At 56.0% G+C, this 16,665-nt stretch overlaps 8 protein-coding genes across 8 annotated transcripts; 2 read left to right on the forward strand and 6 right to left on the reverse strand.

The window, feature by feature from the left end:
• Positions 1-334: 334 nt before the first annotated feature.
• On the reverse strand, positions 335-2,002 carry BO72DRAFT_462843 (uncharacterized protein; the record flags this gene model as incomplete). Its single annotated transcript, XM_040946574.1, has 1 exon — positions 335-2,002. One exon carries the CDS (start codon positions 2,000-2,002, stop codon positions 335-337), a length of 1,668 nt encoding a protein of 555 aa, XP_040796575.1.
• An 804-nt stretch (positions 2,003-2,806) lies between these two features.
• Positions 2,807-4,415, reverse strand: BO72DRAFT_389188 (GNAT family N-acetyltransferase; the record flags this gene model as incomplete). Its single annotated transcript, XM_040941758.1, has 2 exons — positions 2,807-2,924; positions 2,980-4,415. 2 exons carry the CDS (start codon positions 4,413-4,415, stop codon positions 2,807-2,809), a joined length of 1,554 nt encoding a protein of 517 aa, XP_040796576.1.
• A 923-nt stretch (positions 4,416-5,338) lies between these two features.
• On the reverse strand, positions 5,339-6,990 carry BO72DRAFT_270214 (putative proline utilization protein PrnX-like). The gene has a single exon (XM_040940194.1). The coding sequence runs from the start codon at positions 6,855-6,857 to the stop codon at positions 5,418-5,420; it is 1,440 nt and encodes a 479-aa protein (XP_040796577.1). The 5' UTR covers positions 6,858-6,990; the 3' UTR covers positions 5,339-5,417.
• A 1,069-nt stretch (positions 6,991-8,059) lies between these two features.
• On the reverse strand, positions 8,060-9,400 carry BO72DRAFT_389185 (cyclin family protein; the record flags this gene model as incomplete). The annotated part of the gene is made up of 1 exon (XM_040941757.1): positions 8,060-9,400. One exon carries the CDS (start codon positions 9,398-9,400, stop codon positions 8,060-8,062), a length of 1,341 nt encoding a protein of 446 aa, XP_040796578.1.
• Positions 9,401-9,597: 197 nt separating this feature from the next.
• On the reverse strand, positions 9,598-10,395 carry BO72DRAFT_270226 (uncharacterized protein). The gene has a single exon (XM_040940195.1). It carries the CDS (start codon positions 10,308-10,310, stop codon positions 9,750-9,752), a length of 561 nt encoding a protein of 186 aa, XP_040796579.1. The 5' UTR covers positions 10,311-10,395; the 3' UTR covers positions 9,598-9,749.
• A 494-nt stretch (positions 10,396-10,889) lies between these two features.
• Positions 10,890-11,924, reverse strand: xgeA (putative endoglucanase). The gene is made up of 2 exons (XM_040940196.1): positions 11,398-11,924; positions 10,890-11,340 (listed from the first exon to the last, which is right to left on the reverse strand). Exons 1-2 carry the CDS (start codon positions 11,712-11,714, stop codon positions 10,941-10,943), a joined length of 717 nt encoding a protein of 238 aa, XP_040796580.1. The 5' UTR covers positions 11,715-11,924; the 3' UTR covers positions 10,890-10,940.
• A 1,514-nt stretch (positions 11,925-13,438) lies between these two features.
• erg2 (C-8 sterol isomerase ERG2) lies at positions 13,439-14,636 on the forward strand. Its single transcript, XM_040945744.1, has 3 exons — positions 13,439-13,865; positions 13,947-13,973; positions 14,098-14,636. The coding sequence occupies exons 1-3, from the start codon at positions 13,583-13,585 to the stop codon at positions 14,433-14,435; spliced, it is 648 nt and encodes a 215-aa protein (XP_040796581.1). The 5' UTR covers positions 13,439-13,582; the 3' UTR covers positions 14,436-14,636.
• Positions 14,637-14,809: 173 nt separating this feature from the next.
• BO72DRAFT_414461 (putative PP-loop ATPase superfamily protein) lies at positions 14,810-16,499 on the forward strand. Its single transcript, XM_040942543.1, has one exon. The coding sequence runs from the start codon at positions 14,961-14,963 to the stop codon at positions 16,194-16,196; it is 1,236 nt and encodes a 411-aa protein (XP_040796582.1). The 5' UTR covers positions 14,810-14,960; the 3' UTR covers positions 16,197-16,499.
• Positions 16,500-16,665: the final 166 nt, after the last annotated feature.

Below are 16,665 nucleotides of genomic sequence, written 5' to 3' on the forward strand. Positions count from 1 at the left end.
ATCAAATTCTGCATCGCAGCTACTACCTCGACTTGTATCCGACTCTACTATAACCACCAAGCTAACAACCACTGAATACCAACCAACTCCAAGAAACCAATATATATTAAGCCTCAGTTCCCAGAACAGGCTAAACGAAGACAACGGAGGAAGATATAGAAATCAATTTACAGCACCAGCTGAATCCAAGTCTGTGGCACGGTAGTCTCTTAGAAAGTGATGTCCGGATTCAAGTATCCCCATCCCCAAGCTGTAAAGAAAACTCCATAGTAATCATAACTCATACCCGGACACTATATATCCAACCCCCCCCCCCCCCCCCAAAAAGTGAGGGCTAATACCCCCACAGATCCCCACCGCCCTTGACCATATCATCCTCCCTCAACACATGCAACCCGGTCTCCTTCCCCTCCTTCCGCCGCTGCCGCTTCGTGACCATCCGACTCGGCGTCAGCGGCGTCACAGGCGTGAACGGCATGTAGGGGCTGTACGGGGTGGGGATGCCCGTGCGTGGGGCCCCGTGGGGTTTGACCGGCCGCTCCAGGACGGTCAGCTTGGTGGCCGGGGCGCTCTGCAGCGGGTAGGCGTCGCGGAGGGGCAGGCTGCGACCGGGTCCGTCGGGGCCGCCTGCCGCTGCGGCTGTTGGGGGAAGGGGTTTGCTCAGTGTGAGTGGAGGAGGAGCGTTGCGGGCTGGTCTGCGGGGATTCGTTGCGTCGAGGGATTCGGGGGTGGTGGAGGAAAGGATTCCTCGTGGGATGGGGAGCGGCGGAAGACCGGTCTGGGATTGCGGGAGGTCGTCTGTGTGGTATGGGTCTTGGTGCTGATACTGGTATTGGTGATACTGCTGCTCCTGCTGCGGTGGTGGGTGGGTGAATTGTCTCTGTGCGCCGGGTCTTTGTGCACCACCACCACCACCCCCGATATTTCTCACCTGCGGCTGCATCTGCGCCGGCAATGGCGGAACTGGCGGCGGCGCCGGGTGATAGATCCTCGGCGTCAACGGCGAATGCGCGTACGGATCGTCCTCCTCCTCGTTCTCTCGCGCAGCATGATTCCGGGGTGAAGTAATCGGCGAGGAGATGGACATCTTCCGCAGAGGCAGCGCCAGACGCGGCGAGCGGAGGCCCAGGCCCCGTCCGCTTCCGTTGGGTCCCTTGGGGGAGGAAATAGCTGCAGCCCCGGGATTGGCGAGCGAGGTGGACGACTGGTCGCGGCTGCTTGAAAACAGCGACAATGATGATGAAATCCGCGATAGGCGGGACGGTGTGCGAGGCGATGTTGGCGCCTGCACGGGCGCTACCGGCGGGTCGGTGAATGGGTTGCTGTTCACTGTACCCGTGGGCGAGACGTTGCGGTCTTGCGGGCTGCCGCTGCCGCCGCCGCCGTTGGCTGCCTTGATCTCGTCATGCTCCATCACGGCCGCATACAGCATCTCCAGGTCCTCCTGGGCTTTGCGGCGGTCGGAGGCGACGGCGCCGTCGTTGATGGTCGCCAGGCTGATGCTGCTGCTCGGGTTGGAGAGCTGGGATTGCGACTTCTTGTGCGAGCCGCTGTGTTTGCTGAAGCTGCTCCAGGAGCGGTTGTTGCTGTGACGGGTGCCAGTGTTGGTGGTATATCCGGGCATCGGAGGGATTGGGCCATGGCCGATTCCCCCGGGGCTGGGGAGGTGGACACTGATCGGGGTGACGGGGCTGGGGTCCATGCTTGGGGGTGGTTTCATGGGCTGCATCATCTGGACTTGGAGGGAGTAGTTGGAGGAGAGGACGGCGCGACGTAGACGGCGTCCGACGACAAGGAGGAGGCTCAGAAGGAAGATGACGCTGAAGAGATAGGCGGCGATGATCCCGCCGATTTGGACGGCGAGCAGTGGTTCGTCGAGGGTGAAGGTGGTGGTGGTGGTAGTGGTGTCTCGCTCGAAGACAGGTGATGCTGAACCAGCAGCGGTTGTTGAGTAGAAAGAGAGACAAAGAAAGAAGACGAGGCTGCCAGTACTGGAGACCATTCTTTGCCTCCTAAGTCACCCTGGACAGGAACCGAGTGTCTATTTGAATATCACAGATCAAGCGGTGGAGGGGAAGGTGATGGATCATGTATTGACCATCTTCATGTGGAGTGATGTGAAGAACGAAAAAACAAAATCGGGAACGAGGCCGCCCTTCATGTTTGAGATACGACAGGGAACAGGCGATACCCTTTATTAAAAGAACGTCCCGAGTGATTGGATGTGATGGCGTGAAGAATTGGAGGAGGAGGAGCAGTGCCAAGTGGTGATGGTGATGGGGATGAGGGCAATCCCCCGCTATCGTTGGCCGCATACGCGCCCGCCCTGCAGGCCCCGGCACATTTAGTGACCAGCTAGTCACATCCCGCGCGTGAGCGGGGAACTGACTGGCCGTGATGGCCATGCAGCTAGTTTCTCTGTAAACTTTCAGTTGCCGTGTCGGTCTGTGCAGATGTCCTGTCATGATAAGGAACTGAAACTCTGGGTTCTATTTGGGTGGGAGACTGGGAGACGTTCAAGAGTGGAGCCCTAATCAATGATGGGCAATCGGTGAAAGCTTAGTCGGTCAAGAAGTCGCAGACTGGTCACGGCCCACGAGGGTAGAAAGGCAGCGGTATGTCTACATCCCATGGAAATATCGCGTTCGTTATGCTCTCGCGTTCCCGGTTTCATTACTAGGTAGCTAGGTAGGTCGTAAATAGGTAGGCAAAATCTACCTTGTCGTAGACATTGATCAGGTATCATGGAGAACTCTCCTCGTGTATCGTTTCCTTTTCGAGATCGCATCCATCATGAAGCACATTGCTAGGTAGCAGGACTCTCCCATGCGTCCCGCTTGATCTTCATCAAAGCAGACTGCTTGTGCGGGAACGTCACCTCCCCTTCCTTGTAGAAGCCCGCTCGGTGTAGGTATCCGATCAGCCTATATCAATCATGTTAGCTTAATGCCTCTGTGAAGCAGGCGATGGAACCCCTACTTTTCATTGTCCACTCTAGGCTCCAACATCACTGTCTGCGTCCGGGGATCGGCCAAGAAGCAATAATGCACCAAGGCACTCAACCAGACGGCTACACGATGCGGCCCGCGAAACTCCTGTTCACCCACCAACACATGTAGACCCCGATCATAGTTGTCCACACCCCCCGGGGCCAACGACCCCAGCCGGTCTTCCTTGACCCAGTAGATCTCGAAGTAGCCGAACGGCTTACCGTCCCAGCAACCAATGACGGGGAAACTGTGACGACTTCGGAGATTGTTGCGCAGAAACTCCTCTTGGTGACTGACTGGGCCTGCCTCGCCCCAAGCGACGTTGACTCGCGGCTCGTTCATCCATTTGTGCAGCAATTCGACATCGGAAGGCCCTGGTACAGGGGTCACCGGTTGTTCGATGCTACTGTTAGATGAAGTGTGAGCGTGCTTGGCCCCGAATTGTTCGGCCGCGGAGCTTCCCAAGTACGGTACGCGGAAGGACAGGTACTGTTGCAGGCTGGGAATGTAGCGAATATAGAACACATCCCCTTGGTGCGGGGGTTTGGGACGGATCGGATGGCGGATCCCATTGGTGAAGGTATACTGTGTCGGGGCTGGGGGGAAGTAGGTGGGGAGATGGCTGGTCGAAGCGAACGGCCCTTCGTTCGGGGTATAGTGGGCGGTCTCCTGCCCAGCCGGATTATTGAGGTACATACTCGCGCGCGACGGCGATGCGACCCGCTGGATGAAGGGCGAGCCCGATATCGCCGGCGGGATATTCATCTGGGGGGTCAGAGTGAACACGAACAGCCTGGGATCAATCTGCCAGAAGCTGCGACGGCTCACGAACATGCGCGCCCACGCCTCGGGGTTGTAGGGTTCGGTCCCGACCGAGGAGTCCTCCGAGGCGATCAGACCCATGCGCTCGAGCTTCTGCAGCAATGTGCGACCCTTGAAAAACCCTTCGCGCCGGATGGAGATACGCCAGTCGCCCTGGGGCCGGCCCGTGGTGGGAGTTTTGGCGCTGGCCTCGGTGGTCAAGTAACGCTCGGGCTCGGGTTCGTGGAAGTACCACCAGAGCGTCACCCAGAGCATCATGGCGATCTGGCGCGTGGGTGAGCTGACCGGCTTGTACTCGCTGCTGGGCGGATCGACAATGTATGAGATGTAGAGCGAGTCATTGCGCAGGGTAGGGGTAGTAAATCGGGTGTTCACCAGCTCCTCTGGCGATTGTCGATCCCGGCCGCGATGCTCCTCCGATCCATCGGTCGTTGTTGCATCAGCATTCTCAACGGGTTTGCTGGTATTCAGAACGATGCTCCAACCGGGGAGAACCACATGGTGGTTCTGTTGACCATCGTTCGACTTGAAGCTAACCCCGCCAAAGACGGGTGACACGGTGAAGGTCTGCCCGTTGGGCAGGTGGCACATGCGATTGCGCATCTTGAAAAGCCAAAGCCCGTAGGAAACAGCGATCTACATACAGTGGGATGAAGAAGATATGAGTCAAGAAATAAGGAACGAGAAAGACGGGGTTTTTAAAAAGTAAATAAAATACAAGCACGAGACTGAGGGGAAACTAAGGCGGACAGACGGTGGGATGATGCGTCGCTGCCCCTCCTCTCCCCCCGCTGGCGATCGCGCCGTCGGTGAACGGCCGCTATCAGCCTCGCAGTCGTGTCTTGGCCCCAACACTGCGATTCCCAATCAGGGTTGCTGGCAATCGCTCTGCGACATTGTCCAGCCTGGAGAGAATACGCCGTGCATTATAATACACGGCAGTGAAGGATCAAGTCGAGTTGTGACGATGAATTGAAGCCGGAAAGGGCGAAGAGAGGGAAAGAGAGAGGATGTCTCGCGGAGAAAGAGTTGAGACGATAAGAAACGACGAGGTTGGTTGATGTCATCAGCGGGATTACAGCCTTCGTTCCAAATTACCGCCCACGGCTCCAAAATTACGGCTCTAACCGCATTGACCAGCCAAATGGAGGTCTGTGTCGCCCTCCCGCCGTATGACAAGCAGCGCATTACCAATCTTCTCCTCCATCTATCCACTCTCTGTCTGGATATCAGTGCTTCACTCGAGTATTGCCCTGTAAAGAGCCTAAAGAGCCTAAAAAAGTCTGCTCTGCAAGGAACTGGCCAGTAGAACACATGGTATTGTCAGCATGAAAGTATAATCGCTACCTACTAATTAATGATATGAAACAGAGAAGGGGAGACAAGACCAAGGTCTCGCAAAGTAATGCCCAAGAAGTATAAGTCCCGAACACCTTCGGAGGAGTCAAGGTCACCGATGCCGAACCAAAGTAGTAACTATCCAGGCTGACTCAAGACAGCTAACTTAAAAAAAAAAAAAAAAAAAAAAAAAAAAAAAAAAAAAAAAAAAAAAAACAATGGAAAATAAACAAACAGCAAACCAAGTTATCATTGGATATCATTTCGCTAGAATTCCGCAATCGTCGTACCAATATTTTTCTCACGTGCCAATTGGATCAAATCTCCGCCAGTCACCAAGTCCATCAATCCCATCCCCACGCTCTTGAAAATCACATTGCCCCGTTCTACCCACTCGCGCAGACTCTTGTGATCGTCACTGTCAGCGTCCCCATGCGAGGATTCGCGCACAATCAACAGTTCACCCAGTTCGACCACCTGGTGCGGCTTGATCCCCGCTTGGACAATCTCACCTGCCTCCTTGAGGGCGGCGTCAAGACTGTCCACCACCACCACGCCGCTGCGCTTGATGTGCTTGTGGAAGTGACGATGACCCGGAGTGTGCACGCTCACTTCGTCGCGGAGCAGATCCGGTGGGAGTTCCGTCATGTGCGGTTTGTACGATCCAATCGCGCTGATCAGCCGACCCTTCTGGCGGCCTTCACGGGCCGTCAAAATCTCGGCGGGGAACAGCGGATCAACGGCCGGGGTGCAGCAGAAGATCGCGTCGGCTTTCCGCAACGCGTCATGCAGGATGCGGGGATACTCCACAAAGTCGGAGCTGACGGCGGAGAATTTCACATCCCCGCGCCAGCTCGAGTTCTCCGGGGAGTAGATGTCCCGGAGCAACTGCGCCGCTCGGTCAAACGATCGGTTGATGATGTAGACCCGCTTGACGTCCGCGCTACGGAGGACCAGCGCTAGCCGGATGTGCCAGTATGCCTGCTTCCCCGCCCCGAACACCACAATGGTCCGCACCCGCTTGCGCTTGTTGAGCGTCATGAGGGAGGTCAGAGCGGTCCGGAAGGGCGTCAATTCGTGTGCGTTGATCAATCCGAAGGGCAGGCTGTTGCCGTCCAGCAGCGTGACGCTTCCCTGGGGCGAGGTATCCCGACTGCCAGCACTGGGCCAGGCCCCCATCGTCTTCGATAAGCCGCCTGCGACCGGTTGTTGGTTGACGCAGCCCGCCGCCAGCGACTTGCTGCTGCTACTGCCACTGCCACTGCCACCACTGCTCGTCATGGTCAGGGAGTTGCTGGTTGAGGTGCCTTCTTGCGAGGAGAGGGAGAGTTCGCTGACGTCGGAGGCAATCGAGGCCATGGATTTGCGCTTGTCGATTTGAGAAACGCCGGTTCGGTCGCTCGGGGAAATCTTCGAGGCAGCATCGACAGTACAGCCCACCTGGGAATTCTTGTCTTGTAGCGAAATCACCTTCATTCCTAGCGTGGGGCCCGTGCTTGCGGGCATGAACACGGTGGTGCAGCCATCGGGCCGAGTGATAGCCGTGCGTTGAGGTTGGTAAGTGGCGGCACACCCTTTCTCTTGACTGCCGGTCGAATAGTCACGAAGCGCACGGGCAAGGTTCTCCTGGAGGGAGACAATCTGGTCGCGGGAGAGCGAGAGGAGGAGAGAACGGAGTTGCTCTTGGGAGAGGATGGTGAGGGGCATAGTGAGTGAGTCAAGAATATTGTCTGATTAGATAAGGCGTCTTCGGTCGAGAAAGCGAGAACAAAGGAAGGAAGGAGAAGGAGAGAGGGGGACGAGGTGAAGTTGGAGAAAATAGAAAGAGAGATAAAGAGTTGGGCCTATAGTTATGGATGAAGTAAATAGTTTGCAGGGATTATGGTAGAGAGGGGGAGTGAGAATGGGGGGGGATATGCGAAGGATGGGAAGTGGAGGGAGGGGGAGGGGAGAAGGAAGATGATAATCAAAGCATGTTGACACCGGGCCGGAAGCAGACTCGTTGGATTGGGTCAGCCCTTTGGGCTCGGCGGACGCAGCCTGGAGGCGATGACGCCAGCCCAGCTGCTCGGCGCTCCACCTCCGGCTTCGGTGATTGGCGTGTGTCAAGCCGATCCGAGAAGGGCTCGAGCGTGGAGACATCGAAGTTCAAAGGTCAATACTGAGTAGACTAGAAAATTAGATTATAAGATAGATTGTCATTTCGATTGACCCTATCTTCTGCTTTTTTCTGATTAAATGGTCACAAAAAGTGGCTGACGGGGAAGGACAACCGCCGGATTGTTATCTCATGAGGAAGACATCTCCGAGTGCCCGCCAAGCCGATCCGACCCCGGGTCTCTTGGCTGGTCTCGGTCGGGCCCGTGTTCATTGGCCCGCGCTGTGCTATTTCCGGTCACCCTCCATGGTTGAAGTGCCTTGGCGAGGGCAACTTGGGGGGGGGAAAAGTACGAGTTGCCCAAACAGGCACAGCCACAAATAGCCGCTTTCGGGGATTTCATTATTTCTCATGGATCCAACCTAGTTGTCCATTATATTCGTGACTAAATAGCTAAGTATACGGTCAAATTAAACTACTCACTCCATAACTGATTCAATCAGAGTATATATCCATCCAGCCCTGCATATCCATTCTGAAACACCAAATGCCAAGATACATACCCCAAAAATAATTGCCAGAACCTCTTGCCCAAAAAGAAATACAACTTCCATGAACAGGAACACGATCAACGCCAGCGGAATGCAGAAAGGTAAAGAGTGTCAGGGTATTGAAAGATCGTTCGTAACAGGGGCAGGTGAGCAACCCCCCCAAGTGCTTTTCGCAAATCAATGATCGGAACAAAACATTAAGACATCATCATGTAACAGAGTAGGAGGAACCATCGAGACCAGCTCAATGAGATCTAAGTTTAGTGTCGACGACCGCCCATGTACGACCCCGCGGCCGTGGCGAGAAAGCGGGCCACGAACCCATGACCGCCAGCGGCGACCGGGTGGGCGGGGCCGTGGGGATGAGCTGCGTGTCCAGAATAGCCGAGACGCATCTTCTTGCTGGGCTGCGCGGGCGGCAGGCACTCCTCGAGTGGCAACCCGTCACCAACAAATGATGACGGGCTGCGGCCACCGTCCAGCACGCGGACGGACGCGACCTCTTCAAAGCTGGTGATCGAGCTGGAATTCCGGAGACTTGCAGGAGTGACAGCGCGTGAACTGGAGGACAGGCTGGACGCCCGCGAGCTCAAAGAAGCCGCAGTATCGGCTCGTGACAATCCGGGCACATCCTGCACGCCCGGAGGAGAGCCCGACATCCGACCACGGGATAGAGGACGCCGGCGGCCAGTCGGGTATGGGTGATACCGGTCGGCCGCAGCATCAATTAGCGAGGGGGCGGGAGAGGCGCTCTGTGAGCTTGCAACGGACGATGCAGAAGACAGGGATGACAGAGACACCGATGAGGCCGGGCTGGCTGCCATCATCCGTCGCTCGGATTGCTGATAGGCGGAATCCACCACTTGTCGACGAGCATCCAATTTCTGACGGCGCAGGCGGGAAGTCAGCAAATCCGTGGAGGAGTGGAAGCGACGCCAATCTCGGGACTGGCGACGCTCAACTTCGCGCTGTTGCTGTTGCTGCTGCTGTTGCTGGTAGCGACTGCGGATCGGGGCCAGGAATGGCTCTAGGTGCTGCAGCAGGTCGGCTTCAGTAACCCGAGTGTCCCAGTCAAGCAGGAACAGGAGCTGGCGCTCCATGAGGTTGACCTCGGGCAGAGGGAACGCGAATCCGTCGTAGCCCTTGACGGCCGTGTACCGGGCCCAGTGCTTGTTCTTGGGGCTTGAGTCGTTCAGATTCTTGGCTGCAAGGATGAGCGAAGCGAGGAAGATGCGATGAACGGTACAACGCATGCCCTTGGCCACTGGAGGCAAGCGGGACCGCAGTCGGGCCAGATAGACCAGCGAGGTCATCAAGGTGGGCACCTGAACCTGTGATCGAGCAACCAGGGAAGCAATGAACGTCTCTACTGAGGGGAGTGGTGGTAAAGTCGCATCCATGGGAGGTGTGCTGGGAGGTGTCGGCTGTCCGTGGGCATGTTGTGCCGTCACATGCGGTTCGCAGCGGATGACCTGGGAGGCCTGCTCGGCCAAGTGCGCAACCATCCCCCGCGACACCGGCTGCATGATGAATTCATGTAGAGCTGCCCGATTGAGATCCACGGTCGTGCTCGTGGTCGTCGTCGCTGCAGCGGAAACCATGTTGGGGGTGCTGTTGGAGTAGGCTAGGTAGGGATGAGCGGTCATCGTGGAGAAGACCGTGCAGAGCAGAGGAAAGGGAGAGAAACAGGAACACTATTTGGTGTGGCAAGCAATACAGTCGACTCGGATATGGTCGAGGATATATTAGAGTAGTTGAATGAATGTACGTCAGTCCTGCCGGCAGGAGAGGAATGCGTGGTTGTCGCGTCAACTGTAGTTGGGGAGCGATCGCTATGGGGGTGCGATGGGTGACCGGGACTGAGACACGCTTTGAGACACCAAGTGGATGCCGGAAGTATTTGGAGGAAAAGTGTAAAAGAGAGAGACCGACTGAGACGATGAGATTAATTTAGGTAGTAGTGGTGAAACCCCGGTTGGAAAAAAGGAATGGAACTGTTGACGATATCGAAAAAAGAGAGCACCTTGAACCGTCCAGCGAAGAGGGCTTGATATAAGGAAAAGCCCTAGGGTGGTGGTGGTGGTGCAGGATAGAAGAGGGGGTGGGTGGGTTTAGTTGAGGAGAGGAGACAGAGTATGCGCGCAACGAAAAAAAAGGCTGGCGCTGCAAGGACGGCGACGCGCAGAGTATGCATGAGGGGGAAATGGGATGAGTGGATGAATGACTGATTTCTTCTCCTGCAACAGAGTGTTGAATGGTCATCCATGATGGGCTGCATGGCTCACGCAGGGCCGATCGTCGGGGGTTTGGCGCGCGCGAGCCTGAAATGCGGCAATGATTGGAGCAGCCACGAGATGCAGGAATCAAGGGTTGGCAGGTCAGCGCGTCGACGCCACGATCCTGGCACGCGTAAAGATCCGACTGACTGGTGGACAGTCGAAGACTCGAGTACTTGATACCTAGGTAATGTCGGGAATGGCCTAGACAGGAGCGCCAACGAAGGGCTGTCATTCCAATGAGCTCAGGGTTGTCCGTCCATTACCAGGAGCGGAAGTGTCTTGAAGTGTACGGAGTAGCTGAGATAGATAAGTTAGGTACTAGGTAAGAAAGTACGTACAGTACCCAGGTACTCAATTACTAGTTACGATCCAAATGACGCCGTCGGCTGCACTAATTAGTTAGTTGCTGCACCTGCACCTGCCCCTGCCGTACTTAAGCGCCCGCCCGATGTCTGATGCTGCTATTCTTATCGCCATGCCAGATGCAAGTTAGTTATAATTAGATGATGTTGAAGAATCGAAACAACTGAAGCAATGACACTCGATCCAACCGCCTAAGTAGTAACTAGTAGACTTGTAGATATATTTGGACCATAGTTGTATGTATGTTGGTAGGAATAATTGTATATGCATTGTATGTACAGGATCTGGTTGGTTTGAGTGTAGCCACCGTTCAGTCTCATTTGTCCCTATACAGCGTCTCCTGGAAACCTATAAACCTCCTACCACACGGTTTTCCGGTATCCTGCCTAGGGACTGAAACACGGCGCCTACATTCTCTCCCACCACCATCCCCACCCGTCTCCCGTCAGGCCTCCGTCCACGCAACACGGTCGGCCATCCGTAACACTCAACGTTTGATTTACTCAATGGAGATGCTGTACTCGGAGACGGTCAACTTGGCGTTGGAGCCAGTGAAGGGCTCGGTACCCGCCTCGAGGGTGGTCAGGTACAGCTCATCCGACACGCCCTCGTTGTCAACCAGGTAGGTGAAGAAGTCGTTCAGGTCACCGGAGAAGCTCTCGGTGGTCGAGTCAGCGACGAAGCTGTAGACGGTGGTGTCACCGTTGGGGCCGGAGTACAGCTTCCAGTTGACGCCGGCAATCGTCGGGGTGGCGATGGTCGATCCGGTCGACGAGATGGGGCCAGCACCGCCCAAGGCCGCGAGCCAGACCATGATCTCGTACTTGGACGAGCCGCTGGCGGTTTCGGCCAGGAATGTGTCGTAAGCGACGTCGGCAACGATGCTCGAGCCGGAGTATCTATCCATTCGGGTCAGTTGCGTCTCTCCCCCGCTCGGGACAAAGCAAGCCACTTACGACCACTTCCAGGTGGTAGGAATGCTGGAGATGCAGTTCAGCTGGGTGGGGGTGAAGGTCAGAGCGGCGTTGGCATAGCTCTTGACGCTGCTGCTACCTCCGGACCAGGACCAGCTGGTGTGCCAAGCGATGGTGTCGCCGCTGTAGGAGTCGACTCCAGTGCACTGGGAGCCGGTGCCGGCGCTCTCGCCCCAAAGGTCGTTGTACAGGGTGAAGTCACCGGCGGTGGCGGTATCCCACTGACCGCAGAAGTCGCTGCGGCGCTGGAGGCTGGCAGCGGAAGCCAGGGTGGCAAGGGAGAGAAGGGAAAGCTTCATGGTGAAAAGATGTTAAATGATGGTGAGGTAAGGAAGGACAATCGGTCGGCTGGGGTTGGTTCAATGTGCGATCAACGTCCACTGTCCACAAATGAATGATGCTGGTAGGGAAGAAATCTGACATGATGGCAGGTCGACGAGCTCACTTTAAATAAGCATCCCACATGGCACGAATCCTGGATGGGGTTTGCTGAGAAGCCTGTTCGTCTGAGCTGTGGCTTTGGCCTCAATCAAGCAGAAACAACGGGGTGGATTAGTCCCTCCAACTTGCTCCATCTTGGAAGGGGATTGAGACCTGAGCAGTCAGCATGAGCGAAGCCTTCTGGATTCTCCGTCCCCGCTGGAGCCGGTGGACCACGAGGGAGAAGACCGATAGGGTCGAACACCGGGCTATTTCTTCATTTGAAACGGTTCCACGGGATGCTCCGTGCAGAGGAGCGGACAACGTTCGACATATCCAGTCAAGAGGGGTTTAGACCAGGGGAGTCGGTGGATTCGTCACCTTTCATTTCCCTGGGCCGTTTCGAATGCGATAAGGGGAGAAGACGGATAAATTATCTGGGAATGATCTGGGAACCAATTCCGCCCTCGTCAAAACGGGGCGTAATGGAGGCGATCGAAGGCCCGACCTCGACTTGGGCTATTTTTATGGACGGAAAAACCGGAAGAGAGGGGAATAAATTAATGCTCATATCATATAGTATCCACGATGGGGATCGAGAGAATAGATGAGGAGAGAGGATTTTTGCACGTGCACGAGGTTGGATTGTAGCCTGCGATCAGCACATCGAGACAGCTCTGCAAATCATGGAGAGATCAGACATGTCGTCGCGGAGGCTATAACTGCTGCGATTGATACCAGGTCGGCCGCATCAAACAAGGTTCCGAGTTGACGTATAGTTTAATTGGCAGTGGACAAGATTTTTTCCTCGACTCTTGGAGTCTTGGGAGGAGACTAACGGTCCCCTGTCTCATGATGGCTGCGGGCTAAGCATTGATGGAGCGGCCGAGGTACAGCCGTGGAAGACGCTTCGAAGACGCCTCCATGATGCTGGGTGGGTTTGGTGTGGTCGTTACGCTAGTACACAGTATATCGGGGGACAGCGCTGAATTGACTCTGGCACTGTTGCACTTCGACGAAACATATATCCGCCGCCCATGTGTTTACGTGCAGAAGAGACGCAGTAACACAGCATAGCAACCTGACTACGTACAGGACAAGAAACCTGGGGTTAATAGCTGCTAACTGTCAAGTCTTCTAGCGGCAGTTTGCCTCTACTACTCTATTGCAACCATGTTGGCTGAGCCGAGTGCTTAGCGACTGGCCAGCGGCGTGGATTCAGGGGCTCAGCGCACATGCATTAATGTCCTTCAATCTCCACCTCGAGTTCGGTGGGAGCAGAGAACCGAGACTAAATCGGACCCTAAATGGAGCAACTGGGTCTAGAGCTTGTATCCACTGGCATCCAGACTGCCCGTGGTTTCGACATGAGAAATTGAGAAGGAACAAAAGAGTAGAACGGTATGCTCGCGTTGGCATCCTGGATGAATATTCCGTATGTTTCTTGGTGGTTGCCTTAGAGTAGATTAACAGTACCTAGTAGTTCAGGCTGCGAGATTCTCCTTACGGACTGGCACGGGATTACTAAGCCGAGCATCCCCAGCTTCATCTCACCACCACTAAACCCGATTAGGGATTTTACGGGACTCGGAAAAGAAAAACAATCCATCGGCCCATTCAACACCATCCAGAGCTGCTGTTGTCACTCGAGGTTACCTTACTGAACACCTCCCTATTCTTCTGTTTCCACTATACCCTGTCTTTCTCGCCGTCTCCACCTGGCCAGGAAATATCCTCTCTCACAGCCATGCGCGCCATCAGCATCGCCGTGGCCCTCCTGGCCCTCTTCTCCGGCCTGTACAACTACCTGAACGCCCGACTGGAGCAATTCTACATCTTCGACCCCGACCACCTGCACGACCTCTCCCAGCGCGCCATCGCCGCCCACGGCAACGACACCCGCTCCGTTGTGAACTACATTGTGGCCGAGCTGGACGAGAAGGTCCCCGGCACCCATATCAACCACGACGAGGAATGGGTGTTCAACAATGCCGGCGGTGCCATGGGCGCCATGTACATCATCCACGCTAGTGCGTTGTTTTTTTTCCTTACTGACTCCCAATCTACTCTATACTTACCATTGATCCCGCTAACCTATTTATAATTCATAGGTATCACGGAGTACCTGATCATTTTCGGTAAACTTCCCACCCACGGACTTCCCCTTCCCCACTCCCCTATATCAAACCAGCCAACCTCATAAACCTCATCACCACCACCACCACCACCACCACCACAAAACTAACCACCCTCCTCCAATAGGAACCGCCATCGGCACCGAAGGCCACACCGGCCGCCACACGGCGGACGACTACTTCAACATCCTGCAGGGCACCCAGCTGGCGTACGTGCCGGGCGCCTACGAGCCCGAGGTCTACCCGCAGGGCAGCGTGCACCACCTGCGCCGCGGCGAGGTCAAGCAGTACAAGATGGACGCCTCGTGCTTCGCGCTCGAGTACGCCCGGGGCTGGATCCCGCCCATGCTGTTCTTCGGGTACGCCGACACCTTCTCCAGCACGCTGGACTTCCCGACGCTGTGGGCCACCTCGCGCATCACGGGGCGGGAGATGATCTCCAACGCGCTGAAGGGGAAGATGTAACCGTTTTCCCTGGGAGATACAATAGAGGGAATGTAAGATGAAAGATGAAAGCAGAAAATGGTGTATACTATGGGGACATGTGTGTCCTAGATTAGACTAGACTTTCGGCGGGCACTTTTTTTTTCTCGGTGGCTCGGTTTTGGACTCTGCCTATAGATGATTCTTACAGGGTATACTTATTAATGCATGATCAGATCTGGATATTGTGTCTTGGAAGCAGGGCCATTGCATGGCTGCTGTGCACGCTCAGTAAACAACCAAAACCACCAAACGACCAAACAAATCAAACCGGAGAAAAAGCACATGACTAATCCCCACCCACCCAGCGTTTCCTCCCCGTCTTATCGATAAGAAATTCCATCCCTCAAAGCCAACCCGCGCTCCTCCAAGAAAATTGCCTCCTACTCTTACCCCTCCAATCAACTCGACCAAACCAACCCGATTCCTCCTGCAAACCCTTTCACCCTCCATCCTTCGCCCTTCACGCACAACAGCCCTCTCAGCGCAAGAGAAACACCACCAACAATGCCCCCCACGCCGTGCGCAATCTGCCACGCCGACCGGGCGGTGATCATCCGGCCGAAGAACCGACAGCGGCTGTGCCGGGGCTGCTTTTTGAGGGTATTCGAGACGGAGGTCCACGAGACGATCACGGCGACGCGGCTGTTCCAGCGCGGGGAGCGGGTGGCGATCGGGGCCAGCGGCGGCAAGGACAGCACGGTGCTGGCGTCGGTGCTGAAGACGCTGAACGAGCGGTACGACTACGGGCTGCAGCTGACGCTGCTCTCGATCGACGAGGGCATCAAGGGCTACCGCGACGACAGCCTGGAGACGGTCAAGCGCAACGCGGCGCAGTACGAGATGCCGCTCGTCATCCTGGGATATGGGGAGCTGTACGGCTGGACGATGGACCAGGTGGTGGCGCAGGTCGGCAAGAAGGGCAACTGCACGTACTGCGGCGTGTTCCGGCGGCAGGCGCTGGACCGCGGCGCCGAGCGGTTGGGCATTCAACACGTGGTCACGGGCCACAATGCCGACGACGTCGCCGAGACGGTCATGATGAACCTGCTGCGCGGCGATCTGCCGCGTCTGGCGAGGGGCACCAGTATCGTGACCGGCTCCGCGGCGAGTGATATCAAGCGCAGCAAGCCGCTCAAGTATGCTTACGAGAAGGAGATCGTGCTGTATGCCCACCACATGCAGTTGGATTATTTCAGTACTGAGTGCATTTACTCGCCTGAGGCGTTTCGGGGCAGTGCCCGCACGTTGATTAAGGATCTGGAGAAGATCAGGCCGAGCTCGATTCTGGATATCGTGCGCAGTGGCGAGGAGATGGCGGAGTTGGTGCCCGCGGAGGTGAGGGGCGGGGCGGCCGCGGATGAGGAGGCGGCGGAGACGACCGGGTGCGGGAGCCAGGGCGGCGGTGGGAGCGGGCGGACTCGCGGCGGCGAGATGGCGGAGATGGAGAGGAAGTTGGCTGAGGATGAGGTCGCGGCCGAGCGTGAGACGGAGGTGACGCTGTCGTCGCTCCCGAAGAAGCAGGCCGACCGGAAAAAGGCCGCGGTCAAGTCGCAGGTCCTGGGCAAGTGTGAGCGCTGCGGGTATATCTCCAGCCAGCGGGTGTGCAAGGCGTGCACCTTGCTCGAGGGGCTGAACAAGAACCGGCCGCGCACGGCGATTGAGATGGAGGTGGGCTTGGAGGAGGAGGAGAGCAGCTCGACGCTGCGGCGACAGATGGAGAAGGTCGAGCTGGGAGGGTGAGGTCAGTGAAGTGTGGTCGAGACGAGACAAGACCACCGAGTCATGAGGCACGAGAGACGAGACATGAAGACAAGGAGGCCTAAACTGATGCCTGGGTCTATAAATATAGACTGACCAACACCTGATCCACACCACAGGACAGTCACGCATCCCGCCAAAGGATCCCAGCTGATGCAGCAAAGGCCTGCTACCCAGACATGCGAGATAGAGCCACAGGCAACTCATATACCAGTACATACACTCTACACATGATATGATAATTATCATTCCAACACAAACACCACCCACACACAAACTACCCCCCGAAAAAATAGTATAGAACAAGAAATAAAACAAAATTAAACCCTGCCGAAACTCCAAACCCACATGCAAAACCACATAATATACAATCCCCCCTACCCCCATCCACATAACATACCCTAATCCCGCAACCTCACCCCTCTCCCCAACTCCCCAAGTTTCCAATAGC

Source organism: Aspergillus fijiensis, assembly GCF_003184825.1.
Source record: "Aspergillus fijiensis CBS 313.89 unplaced genomic scaffold BO72scaffold_73, whole genome shotgun sequence".
Taxonomy (NCBI): Eukaryota; Fungi; Ascomycota; class Eurotiomycetes; order Eurotiales; family Aspergillaceae; genus Aspergillus; species Aspergillus fijiensis.